This window comes from Panonychus citri, unplaced genomic scaffold, assembly GCF_014898815.1.
Source record: "Panonychus citri isolate SS breed McGregor unplaced genomic scaffold, ASM1489881v1 Contig00063, whole genome shotgun sequence".
Taxonomy (NCBI): Eukaryota; Metazoa; Arthropoda; class Arachnida; order Trombidiformes; family Tetranychidae; genus Panonychus; species Panonychus citri.
This window is the reverse complement of record NW_026515468.1, coordinates 891,291-903,984: the sequence shown is the minus strand read 5'-3', so window position 1 is coordinate 903,984 and position 12,694 is coordinate 891,291. Positions and strand designations below refer to the sequence as shown.

At 29.5% G+C, this 12,694-nt stretch overlaps 1 protein-coding gene across 1 annotated transcript; it reads left to right on the top strand.

The window, feature by feature from the left end:
* Positions 1–2,273: 2,273 nt before the first annotated feature.
* LOC128386144 (glycerol-3-phosphate acyltransferase 3-like) lies at positions 2,274–12,601 on the top strand. Its single transcript, XM_053345132.1, has 10 exons — positions 2,274–2,871; positions 5,448–5,586; positions 5,647–5,967; positions 6,462–6,787; positions 9,235–9,363; positions 9,434–10,192; positions 10,252–10,384; positions 10,440–10,763; positions 10,825–11,311; positions 11,380–12,601. The coding sequence occupies exons 1-6, from the start codon at positions 2,716–2,718 to the stop codon at positions 9,713–9,715; spliced, it is 1,353 nt and encodes a 450-aa protein (XP_053201107.1). The 5' UTR covers positions 2,274–2,715; the 3' UTR covers positions 9,716–10,192; positions 10,252–10,384; positions 10,440–10,763; positions 10,825–11,311; positions 11,380–12,601.
* Positions 12,602–12,694: the final 93 nt, after the last annotated feature.

The window sequence follows — 12,694 nt, the reverse complement described above, 5'->3', positions numbered from 1 at the left end:
CATTAGGGATAAGATATTTCATCATGGACCTACCATGAAAATCTGAATACATGGTACATGTACAAAGATTTGAATATTTCATGAGAAAATTAAAATTACTAACATCTCTTGTCATTGACTATCGGTCATCTTCATGAGGATCATGAGATATTCACACTTGAAGTGTTCACCTTGATTCAAATTGATAATTTCATCATCTTATTATTAATATTTAGATTCCAACTTTTGTTTTATGATCAATGTTTTCAGATGATATTACAGAGTATGAACATTGTTTCCCCATGCAAATAATTGCAATTGCACCTCCATTGTAAATGTGATCATATTTATCACTCTGAGCAATTGATGGTGTCATCATCATGTAAATCTTTTATCATGCAACTGATTCCTTGAGATTAATTCACTGGAAGAAATTTTTTTCTTGTAAAAGTTTCAAGACTTTTCATTTCAAGTTACCTGGTCAAATAGCTCATACACCCTGTAAGAAGAGATAAATTTTCATGAAGCATTAAACATTTTACATGGTGGTTGAGGATGAAAAAAGTTCTGAATGAACTTAATTCTTTGTGAACAATAAAAAGTTACCAAAGAAAAACTTTTGATAACTTTTAATCTCGAAAAGAATAAGGTTTTCACCTTGAAGATTCAAATCAAGCTACCAAATCAATTAACCAAAATGATCAAGTTAATTGTCGCCCATGAATTCAATCAACCATAATTAATCATAACAATCTATTAATTTGTCTTAACTGATTCAAGGAAATTCAGTTTTCATGTCCTTTAATTGTTGTTTATTTGTTTGTTTGTTTGTTTATTTATTTTTATTTATTTCTTATTGAAGGTTAGGAAATCACTTTGTCGAGTTAATAATTAAGTTAATCCAGTTTGATGACCTTTTAATTGTTGAGTAAATTCAATGATAGATCATCAGTGTTAATCATATATTTAAGAAGATAATTTAAATTTTCAAATTGATTAACTTGAATTTTTTTTTCTTAATAAATGAACAAATAACCAAATGATTAAATTGCTCCAGGCGATTAACTTGATTTGATTTAATGAAATTCTGGTATTTTCATTAACCATTGTAACTGGTAAAGGTAATGATTAGAAAAGCACAATTTTAATTTTTATCAACAATCAGGTTAATCATTATCATTATCTACTAATTTATTTTGTTTTTTCATCAACTAAATTGCAGCAATTTAAGTTAAACTTCAATATTGATTAACTGGGAAAAATTGATTGCTTCAATTGTGCAATATTTAAATCAGTTAATCACCGGTTTGATTAGGTTAAATTGTAACTACATTTTTCCCCTTAAATCATAATTGACGTAAATTGTTTACTTTAATTGTTTTTAATATTTCACAATAATTTGCATGTTAATTGTTAATCATCATAGCAAATGATTTAATTATTGACTAAACATTTCACTACGAGTTAATTAATTGCGATTCATAAATGAATCATCTGGAAATCACCATAAGAGTTGAATCAAAGTTAACTACTCAAGGAAAACAACCTTAATCATGATTAATTAAATTGATTTTTTTCGTATTTTCTTACGCAGAAAAAATAAATTAAGGTTTACAATTAAATCAAGGATATCGAAAATTAAATTGCTTCTAACAGTAAATATCTTAATTGTGAACAATTAATGCCCAAGAGTTTAATAAACCATATACAATGTTGTTATTGTCATTGATTATCAATCAACAATGAAAACAATGATAATTGAATTTAATAATTGAAATTAAGAGTGTAAATAAAAAAAACTGTCACCAATTTACATTTAGATTAGTTAGTAATTAACTAATCAAGGAGTCGAGTAATTTAAACAGGAATCATCCAGTTGACTGTGAAATAATTTACTCAATTTGTTTGTTTGTGACAATTAAGATGTTTGGTCAATTAAAGACAATTGGAAGGTTAATTGTTACAATTCAAATCAAACCAAGACATCGTTGAGTTCATTGGATGATAATTTTGAACTGTAACTGTTTATTTCAGTTTAAATTGTCTCAACTTCCGTTTCCTTATCTAAGGCAATCAAAAAAGATTAAGATTAAGATAGAAGATTATTAATCTTAACAAGATGATGATTAAGTGACAAGGATAACAGGTAAATGGAAGATAAATTTATCGAGAGAGAGAGAGAGAGAGAGATTTTCAAGGAAAATGATCTCACTCTTTATCTTCCAAGGGGAAATTTGCTTTCCCTATCATCATTAAGATCATCATCTCTTTAACCACAGGTAAATACAAAATCTATTGCTAATCAAGCAGCACAACACAATTAACTTTTCTATGGTAAATTTTCAATGATTTTTTAGTCCAAGCAATTAGTTGATTGCTAATTGCAAACTTTTTTGTTTTTCACGTTTCCAAATCTTACTCTCGCGACTCTCTTACAATTAACTTGTGATTTTCATCTTAATCAAATTGATTAAACATCATCATCCATCCTTACACACAACTAGTAAACCCTAATTGTGTCTCTATCATTAATTATTTAACTAATTACGTTCACCTTTACCTTATAAACTTTGTTTCCTTTTTCCTTCTTGTGCTTCATCCCAATTTTATTACTACAGAAAAACAAATTAACTATTTTCTTGATCGAAGAAAAAAAAAGTTCATTATCAGTTCGTATTAATAGTTGACAATTTATTTTAATTGTTATTGCAACAAATCAAACAAATTACACTCAATATGATTACCTTAATTGTTACATCTTTTGCTTATTGTATCAAGCATTTAATCAACATTTACCTTTATTCAGTTCTATTTATTATCGTTAATACCTGGATTGGACTCGATTTTGGCCTATCAAGGATTTATGTTCAATTACTCGATAAATTGTTCAAGGTAAGAAAAAGTGACAAAAGTAAAATCGATAGAAGGAGAGAGAATCCAAAAGTAGAAAAGAAAATTTTTTGTTTTCGAACAACCGAAAATTTGTTGGAACTTTTTCCCCCTCATCCCCACGATCATCATCATGTTATACATGACAAAACAATGGCTTCGATTCTGTTACTAGATCAGAATGAGGAAGAAAAAAACTCAGGGGTAGTAATATTATCATTCTGATAACATGAATTGTTGGGTTAGTGGTTTGGATGAAATTGTTTTCTTATCAACATTATATTGCTTTTTTATGGTCAGTTTATCACCAATGGTCAACAACATTTCATCATGAAATATTATTCGTGTGAATTTATCAGCATGATAACTATTTGTGACCTGAACTTGTGAGATTTAATGATTATTATTATTATTAGTATTTAATATCGAAACTGATTATTCAGAATATGGATTGTGAGTAAGTTCAGTTTCAAGAGATGAACTTATTCATCTCGATTGGGAGATAAAGTTAAGAGCTCGAAATAAATATGTATCTAAATGTTCAGGCTTTCGAATGTTTGAAAATTCTTAAGCTTCTTATACTGAGAATAGAATATTTTTCAGTTCAAGGGAAATAAATGTTCTCCATGAATTAATAAATGACTTGATTTAATATCCAGAACTTGAACTCGATTCAGTAATTGAATATTTAATATTCAAATGGATTGATATTCATCAGAGAAAAGATTAGAGATGAAAAAAAGTTCTTATTCAACGAAACTGTAGTAAACTTTTTCTTTGAAAAGTCAATCGGTTGAGTTTTTTTCTCGAACTTTGTTCATAATGAATTCGAACAAATCTCTATGAACTTTTCTCTACTCACTCTGATTAATACGAATCAGAACTTGATTTGCTTTATTAACATTATGTTCATGATATCACGTTACTCTTATCGTGGTCATGGTCATGATCATGAATAGAGATTGAAAATTATGAAATGATCGCAAGGATGTACCAATGGTACGAGAGTCGAAAAGCTTTTGATGGTGATGAAGAAAAAAGTTCTGAAAACTCTGAATATCTTGTTATTAGCTAAGATGAAAATTTTCTTTCTTTTTCACTCATTACCATCATGGTGTTGGAAAATATTATTCTCAACCGAGGGAAGATTAAATTTACAGGGGAACCAAAGTTGAAACTCTTTTGTTAATGCTTCGAGTTTCAGCCAATATTAAGACTGAAAACGAATGAGAAATTGAGATGAATACAACATGATGAAGATGAGAATAGTAACTGAATAGTGGAATAGAAAATGAGTAAGAAGAAAAAAAATAGAAGATATTTTTTGCTCGAATCAACTTGGAGTATAAACTATTGTATTCGTAATGTTTTGTATCTTAAATTGAAAAGGGAAGAAAAATATTCGAATCCAGAGAAAAAGAGATAAAAATGAATTTTCAGAGAATCTAAACAAAAAGCTAAACATTTACCATGTAAAAAGCAACAGTATTTGTCTCATGATCTTCATGGTGATTTCTTTTTCTTGTTAGGTTGAGTTTCAATCTCTCAACTTTTCTGAATAATTTTCAGTCTCTTTCCTTTTCATTTGATTCTAAATTTGATATTCACTTTTGCTACCAACAAAATAGATAAGCTTATTTCATGATGTCAACCCTATTATTATCACCATCATGATCTGAATGGTTTCAATGAACTTTTCTTGTTGGAAAAAGGCAAAAAATTAGCTCAAAATTGGAAGAGGAAAAAAAACTTTTCATGTCTATTGTTTTTTTCTGTCACTTGTTTCAACAAACTCTCAGTATCATGAGGTTCAGTTATAGAATGGGAATTGGGTGATGTATCTCACAGGGTATTCCTATCATCATGTTTCCATGAGCAAAAAAATTGGATTGAATTAACTTTCAATGGTGAGGAAAATTTCTGTATCTGAATGTTGTCGTTTTTTTCGTACTCTATCATCACCTTTATATCTCTCTCTTGTATCATGATTACCATGAGATAGTCGTGATGATGATGAGGGGAAAAGTTTCATCGATTCATCAAACTCACAATTGACGATTCAATTCTATTATGTAGCGAAAAATTTTCCTCACAACTTGAAATTCATCTCATGGAATTGAAACTTTTTCTCTATCATGAAGGTAGAAAAAAATTCCATTTGGGTTCGTAGAGAGAGAGAGAGAAAAAACAATAACAGAATCAGGATCAGGAAATGAATGCCCATTTGCAATGGAAACAGATTCCATTCACTATTCAGAATTTTATTCAGAGGAAATCAGAGCAATAATCATGAAAAAGAAAAACAAACAAACATATTGAATTACTTTGACTTCCATGAAAGAAGATGAACTTTTTTGCTTCTCCATATTCCACCAGGATCATCATGAACTTTAATCTATTGAAATTTCAATTGAAAGAGAAAATTTTATCCCAATTATTTACTCCCTTGGTGTGGGGTATTTTTGATCATCGATCATCTCAGTAATTAGAATGAACTTTATTTTCTGAAAAAAAATACTCGATAAATCACATTGGTACTAATTACGATTTTGATCTATCTTTTTTACTCTCAATTTTAGTTGATTGAAAAAAATGAGAAATTTTTTTTCCATCAAACGAAATCATCAGCTGAGTTGAAAGTAGGCAATGAAACTGAATCAAAATCAAAGATCAATGGTTACACCAAACAGGAAGTTGAGTCATTTTTCACTGCAAAATGTAAGTAATTAGCTAATTGTTATTGATCATCCACTAATTGTTGCATTGATCTTATTACAGCTCCGGACCATTGGAACCTTCTCACATCAACCTTGCGACCCAAAGGTCAAAATGAAGATCGTCAATTGACCTTTTTAGGTAAAGTTCTGTTCACATTTGGACTTTTTCTAAGGTTTGGCCTACTTTTCCCGATTCGATTGTTACTCTTAGCCTACACTCTTCTTCAAACGATCGTCGTAGTGGTCAATTTGGCCTACGTACTGCCCGCTAATAAGTTCCGTGACCTTTACTATAACTTTTGCTGGCGACTTACATTCCGTTTGTTTGCTCAAAACTTTGGCTGTTATTTTAATTACCATGGGACTCATAACTGTCATCAAGGTGAGACACACAGAATCAACAATCAGTAAATTGTTACAATCGTTTCGTTACTCATTCCCTTTAAGTCAAATTTTATTTGATATTTTGTCTGATCATCATCTCATTTACAATGAAATCGTTACTAATAGTAATTAGTGTTATGTTTATTATTCATTTGTAAATTTAATCATCAACAGATAGCAATTAATTAACTCATTAATTGGAAAACAAATTACATGATAATAAACAGTAAGTTTTGGTTTCTCGTGGATACAAATCAATGATTAACATATGAAGAAAATGTAATTGCATTTAAGTTGTGAACTCATTAAAGAGGTGAATGTTAATTGTAATTAGCGAATAGTAATTAACATAAAGATGATGATGATGATAATCAATTAATGAACAATATTCATTAGTATGTTAATGATCAACATTAAACACTTTCTATTTGATTGTCTACAATCTTAATTAATGGTTTGATTTGATTTGATTTTGGAAACGCTTCTGATCAGCTGGAGGAGTCGCCGTTGCCAATCACACTGGACCAATCGATATAATCGCACTAGGTGAACATATAAGGTACAGTTTTATGGGACGTCGTCGAAATGGCCTTTTGGGTTACCTTTACTCGACCCTTGAAGTTTGCGGGGGAAATGTTTGGTTTGACCTTAGCGAAAAGGAGACGATCAAAGAGCGACTTCGGTCCCGAGTCCATGATCCCGTTAGTTATCCTCTTGTTGTCTTTCCCGAAGGCACTTGTACCACAACCGATTGTATCTTACGTTTCCGTAAAGGAGCCTTTGAACTCGGATGTTCAGCTTATCCGATTGCAATTAAGGTAAATAATTAACTTTACATTCTCATCTCGATTGTCACAATTGTCCCATCGAAACTTAAGATATTGATTTTGTCTCGATTTATATTGAAACAAACAAAGAGTTGTCATGTTTCAACTGATTATCATCAATAGTAATACGAGACTAATGATCAATTTAATTGTATTAACTTATTTCTGATTCAATTCACACTTAGTTTATTGATTAGTCTATTGAAAGATTGTTTCAACTGAGTTAAATTGTTTCTTTTTCGTTGGATAACTTTCATATATTGGAACAACAATTAACTTTCATTTTCTTTTTTCAAACTTATCGATACTACAATGTATAAAACTTTATATAAATAATAACATGAAACTTGGATGATAAAGTTACCATTTCAAATTCAATTGGATTATTATTGTTACTTAGAAATTGGAGAAAAAAAAACTTTTTCCTCGTCGAACTTACTTATTAGAACTTTTTTTCCTCCAAAGAGTTTCAACCTGAATGATAAAACAATAGTATCGATCCATGATTAGCTCATCATGATTGTTTCATTAGGATAGTTTTAAGAGTTAAATTAAGATTTAGACACGTTAATCTGGTTCTGGGTGACAATTAACTTAAATATCATTTCCATTGGAAGATGAGATTACAATTGAATGAGATAATCTGATGATTATTTATCATATCACAAAGAGCAAAAAATACTAAGTATTTCCTATGGGATTAATTGTGATTTAATCTGCAAACAGTTTCAATATAAACTGTTTGGTTTTGATTATTAGGATGATCAACTTGACAATTAAACATTAGTCTCAAGAAAGTTGACAAAAATCAGCTAATTAACTTAATCGGCTAATTAATTATTTCATTTCAATGTAATGATTGCTACTTAATCAATTTAAATCATTGGAAAGATTAACAATCAGAATGATAAATTTTGACACAATTTATATAAGTAAAAATTTAATGATGATTTTGTCATTTGGCCTCAGGCATGAAAAAATTGAAAATAAAAATTAATACTTCATATGATTGTTAATTGAATGAAATCAACATAATCATTATCATGATTTGGTTTGTAGTGGTAGTTTTTTAGAACCAAATTTAAATCAACAATTAGGCTCAATTTATTCAATTGTTGACTCTGGACTTTCCCGTCTTTCAATTATTTACTGATTGTTACAAGTTGGTGATCATCAGAATTCAAGTTGAGGAAAAAAAATCTTATTGAAAACTACAGATGAAAGTAAAATCCTTAATAACTATTAATTTGTATGCGAATCAATTCTGATCATTGAACCTGAAAGTTAATCAGTTGATTCTCATGTTCAGAGTTTTGCCTTTAACATGATGGAGATGAAGATGAAAGTTCATTTTTGGACCAATGAATTTGCTCCATCATCAGAATGCAAATGCTACAATTGTTAATTTTATCACATATCCTCATGTCATCATCTTCATCATCACCTCATGACATTGGCATCACTTCATCTCAGAAATCATCAATCGTTCATGGTTAATGATAACCCAAAGATGAATACAAATCGGAAACGGAAAATTTTCCAATTCATCAGTAGATCAACATGAATTCATCATGAACTCGACTCTTTCCCTAACAGAACTCTCTCTCTCTCTCTCTCTCTCTCTCTCTCTCTCTCTGAATTTTGTCCTGTTTCTATTATTAAAACACCAAATTCATGATCAACTAACATGGTGACATTTATAATTAGAGTTGATTAAGTGTTAAACAAGTAAGAAAATTAAAAGAAGATGAAAATTTTTGCTGACCTTTGATGAAGCTGAAAGACGATCAACTTATCCCATGTGAAGATGCGGAGGGAAAATTTTCACAAGAATGAAACTTTAACTGTATCATTTTTTGAGCTTTAATCGACCGCATCTTCATCCTGATCCTTTTCATGATGAAAAAGTTATTAATGAAAACGATCATCAGTTTTCATTAAACTTTTCCATCCTCATCACTTACCCTGAATTTGTTACAATGTTACTGAAGGAAAAAATCATCATCTTCTTCCTTCATCTTCAATAGAAAATATATATTTCACTTGGTGAACAATGTGCTCAGAATTCAATATGATAACAATGGAAACTGAAATTTTCTCCGTAAAAATATTGTTCGAAAAAAAGAAGAAAAAAATTCGAATAGAAAAACTTTTCCTCCCTCTAACCTTTTATACTGAGAAATGTACTCACAGAGTGAACATGAATCTTACATTTCCAACAAGAACAATTAAATTTGATCATTTAAGATGATAATTGAACCATGAACATTGATTAACTTGTATTGATATAATCAAATGAACAATTTAAAGTAAATTGAAAAGTTGTGAAAGTTGATCAAATTGTTTCAAGATTCAATTGACAATTGAAACCATTTTACGAAGCTAATTTATTATACTAATTGTTGATTGATTTTTTCTGTTCTAATTGTGATTAACAGTATGATCTAAGGTATGGTAATCCATTCTGGAATAGTAAACACATTGGATTCTTGGGATTGTGTGTTAAATTATTTACCAATTGGTCAATTGTTGGGGATATTTATTACTTACCACCGGTCAATAAGAAGGTAGAATTGCTCATTTAATTGTAATTGTTAATTAGTCTAAATTAATCTCATTCATTTTGATCATTCACAGGAATCTGAATCATGCATTGAATTTTCACTTCGAGTTCAAGGATTGATTGCTGATCAAATCGGATTGAAAAAGGTTGATCTTGATGGCTACACAATTAAATATGGTAATTGTAACAATAACAATTCAGAGGAAAACGATAAAAGTTTCCAATCAAGTGAAACAATTGTTGAAACAATTAATCAACAATCAGCTACAATTGGCTCGAAAAATACATTCTCACATCATGCTAATCAATCACTCGGTCTTGGACTTAACGGTGAATTGATCACCCGATCTTATTAAAATTACTTAATCATTTCAAAGATTTTTTTAATTGTTTGACTAATTGTATTAACCATTTAGCTAAGAAATGGTTTCATATTTATATATTTTCAATAGTATTTTATTAATTGTTAATTTATCTCGTTTTTTTTACAACTGATTAAATTGAAAATTCAATTATCAACTAGACTTGTCTACTCATTTATTTGATTAACTTTCCATTGATTATAAATTGTGTAGCTTAATTAATTAGCTGCTAACTATTTGTCATGTGTCTATGTGTATATAAGATATGTTTCTAGTAACTTTAATTATTAGTTAATTGTTGGTTCGTCAGTGAATCTGATTGATTTGTTTTCAGTGAAAATGTTTCATCTCATTGGATTGTATTTAAAGTATCAAACTTACTTGGCCTTTTTTTGTATTGTCGTTAATTTTTTGGGGCTAAATTTGGGTATTCAATCATTTTACCTCGATTGTTTGGCTAAATTGTTCCAAGTAAGTACAACAATTAACTTAATTATCCTGTTCTAAAGTTCAAACCAATCTTTTTCTAGTATATTCACAACAATGAGAGCGAGTTTTTTACAAAGAAACGAAAATTAATTAGTAAATCAAATGAAGATCCTGAGACAATCAAATGTGAAGGTTACACTAAACGGGAAATTGAACAAGGTTATAGTGAGAAAGGTAAACAATTAGTGACTTTAATCAACAGAATCTCAATGGTCTATTTAATTGTTAGATGCTGACCTATGGAATCTCCTGAAACCAACATGGCAACCCAACGAATCAGAATATGAATACAAGGTGAACAATTTAGGATTATTGTTGTATTATTGTGGCCTAACTATTAGATTAGGAATTTTGTTACCACATCGATTGATCATCTTTCTCATGGTGTTGATCTGTTCTTATGGTGGTACCAGTTTTCTAGAGCTACTGTCAATCTTTTTTCCGAATTCACCGCTAATTTCAGTTCTTCGTGGGTCAATTTGTAGAATGGGGTTTCGTCTCAACGGAGTGAGTTTCTTTTTGCACTGTACCAACCACGTAGATGAAAATAAAGGTAAGTTGTAAACGAATTCATCTATTATTTTTAATTAACTAGTTGATATTTCGATGGAAAGTGGATCAAAGTGATTTTGACCTTGGTGGTTGTGGAATCGCAATTCCAAACCACACCGGGCCAACTGATATTCCCGTTCTACAAACATATAAAGACTTTGGTTTCATGTTCGCCATGAAAAAAGGGTTTCTAATTAATCCAACCTACAAGTCGCTTAGTAAGGTCGGAAATTTTGTCCGTTGCGAGCCAACTGATGGATCGGCAGTGATTAAACAACGAATCATTGAACGAGCAAGTAAAAAAGATCACAATCCGTTGGTGATATTTGCCGAAGGTACTTGCACTTCAGTTGATTCAATAATGATGTTAAAAAAGGGATCTTTTGAATTGGATTGCAAAATTTGGCCCATTGCAATTAAGTACAATCAATTGTATTGTCAACCCTTTTGGGACAGTAGAACTCAAAGTTTCATCGGTTTTGTTTTCAAACGTTAATCAATTGGTCAGTCGTTGCTGATATTTATCATCTTCCACCGGTCATCAGAAAGGTAAATTTTAAACAAACAACAATTAACCAAATGAAATTTAAATTGTTCTCATTTCATCTAATCAACAGGAATCTGAGTCTAGTATTGAATTTGCTAATCGTGTCCAAGGACTAATTGCCAATCGTATTGGATTAAAACAGATCAATATTGATGGAATCAAAGCTAAACAAGGAAAACTATCGTTTAATTGTGACAATTAACTGTGGACAATCAAAAAATGGTAAACCATTAGAACGCAATTAAAACTTGAACTAATTTAGTATCGCAAAGTGTTTTCAGATCAATTTAAAACTTAATTTAATAAATTGATCATTTAATTTCACTTAATCTTATCAATTGTGTCTTAATTGTTATCAACTAAATATACTATTGAATAAGATGATTAATAATCAAACAATAGGTTGTAAGCAACGACATGAAATACTCAATGAATTTGAAATGAATTAAATTGAAACTCAAAATAATCAGACAAAAAGGTTCAGAACTTTTTTCCAGAAAAAAAACTTCCTTCATGATAATCTTATCATGATGATGATAATCATCATTATAAACATGATCACGATTCTTGATGTAATAATGAGTTTTCATCTTGAACTCACACTCGAAACATTAAATAATATTATTGGATTAAAGTTGAAAATTGATTCAATTCTTAACACTTTCCTTGGTTGATTGTCACTCTAATTTGATTCATTACCATTTTAATCATTGAAACAACCAAACTTTTCTAAAATGATTAAGATTTTCACAGAATCAACAACAATTTAATTCACAATTGTTTCCAATTAAATTGAGCAACTTGTCTAACTGATTGATACTATTATTATGTTCAACTTTAATCATCTACTGTTCAGAATTCACATGAAATTTGATTAAATAATTATTATGAATTCATTACTTAATCATAATTATTGTTACATATCCTGACAAGGTAAATGTATTATAATTTATAGTTACTTCATGTATCTTGTTGATATTAATTTGACACAATCAAAATTTCAATTCAGTTTCACAAAATCTGAATTATCTTCATCCATATTGTTCAAATGAAACTGATTATTTGTCGTAATCACTTTTTTTTTGTCATTTGATTAATCATCTAATTGTTAATCATCATTATGTTAACTTAAATTAGATTCTCATTTGATTTAGTTAAAAGTAGTAATATATTAACTTAATTTTCTTGACTGGTCATCTTCATCTGATCAATATGATAAACTTAATTTTAACAATTCACTTTCACCATTTCCAGGGTGATTGATGATTAGTTAAGTTAATTTTTTGAGTGTCCATCATGTCAGTCTGATGGATTTACTTGAATTTAACAATCATCTCTTAATATGGTTGGTAATTTGGTTTCTACGTAAATTGTAATTGCTTCAA

What these genes read in the sequence shown, in the direction of transcription:
- LOC128386144 (XM_053345132.1), top strand. Translation starts at nt 2,716, where the DNA reads ATGATTACCTTAATTGTTACATCTTTTGCTTATTGTATCAAGCATTTA. An exon ending in TACTCGATAAATTGTTCAAG is followed by an intron (nt 2,872 to 5,447) that starts GTAAGAAAAAGT and finishes TCTCAATTTTAG; the next exon opens with TTGATTGAAAAAAATGAGAA. An exon ending in GTCATTTTTCACTGCAAAAT is followed by an intron (nt 5,587 to 5,646) that starts GTAAGTAATTAG and finishes ATCTTATTACAG; the next exon opens with CTCCGGACCATTGGAACCTT.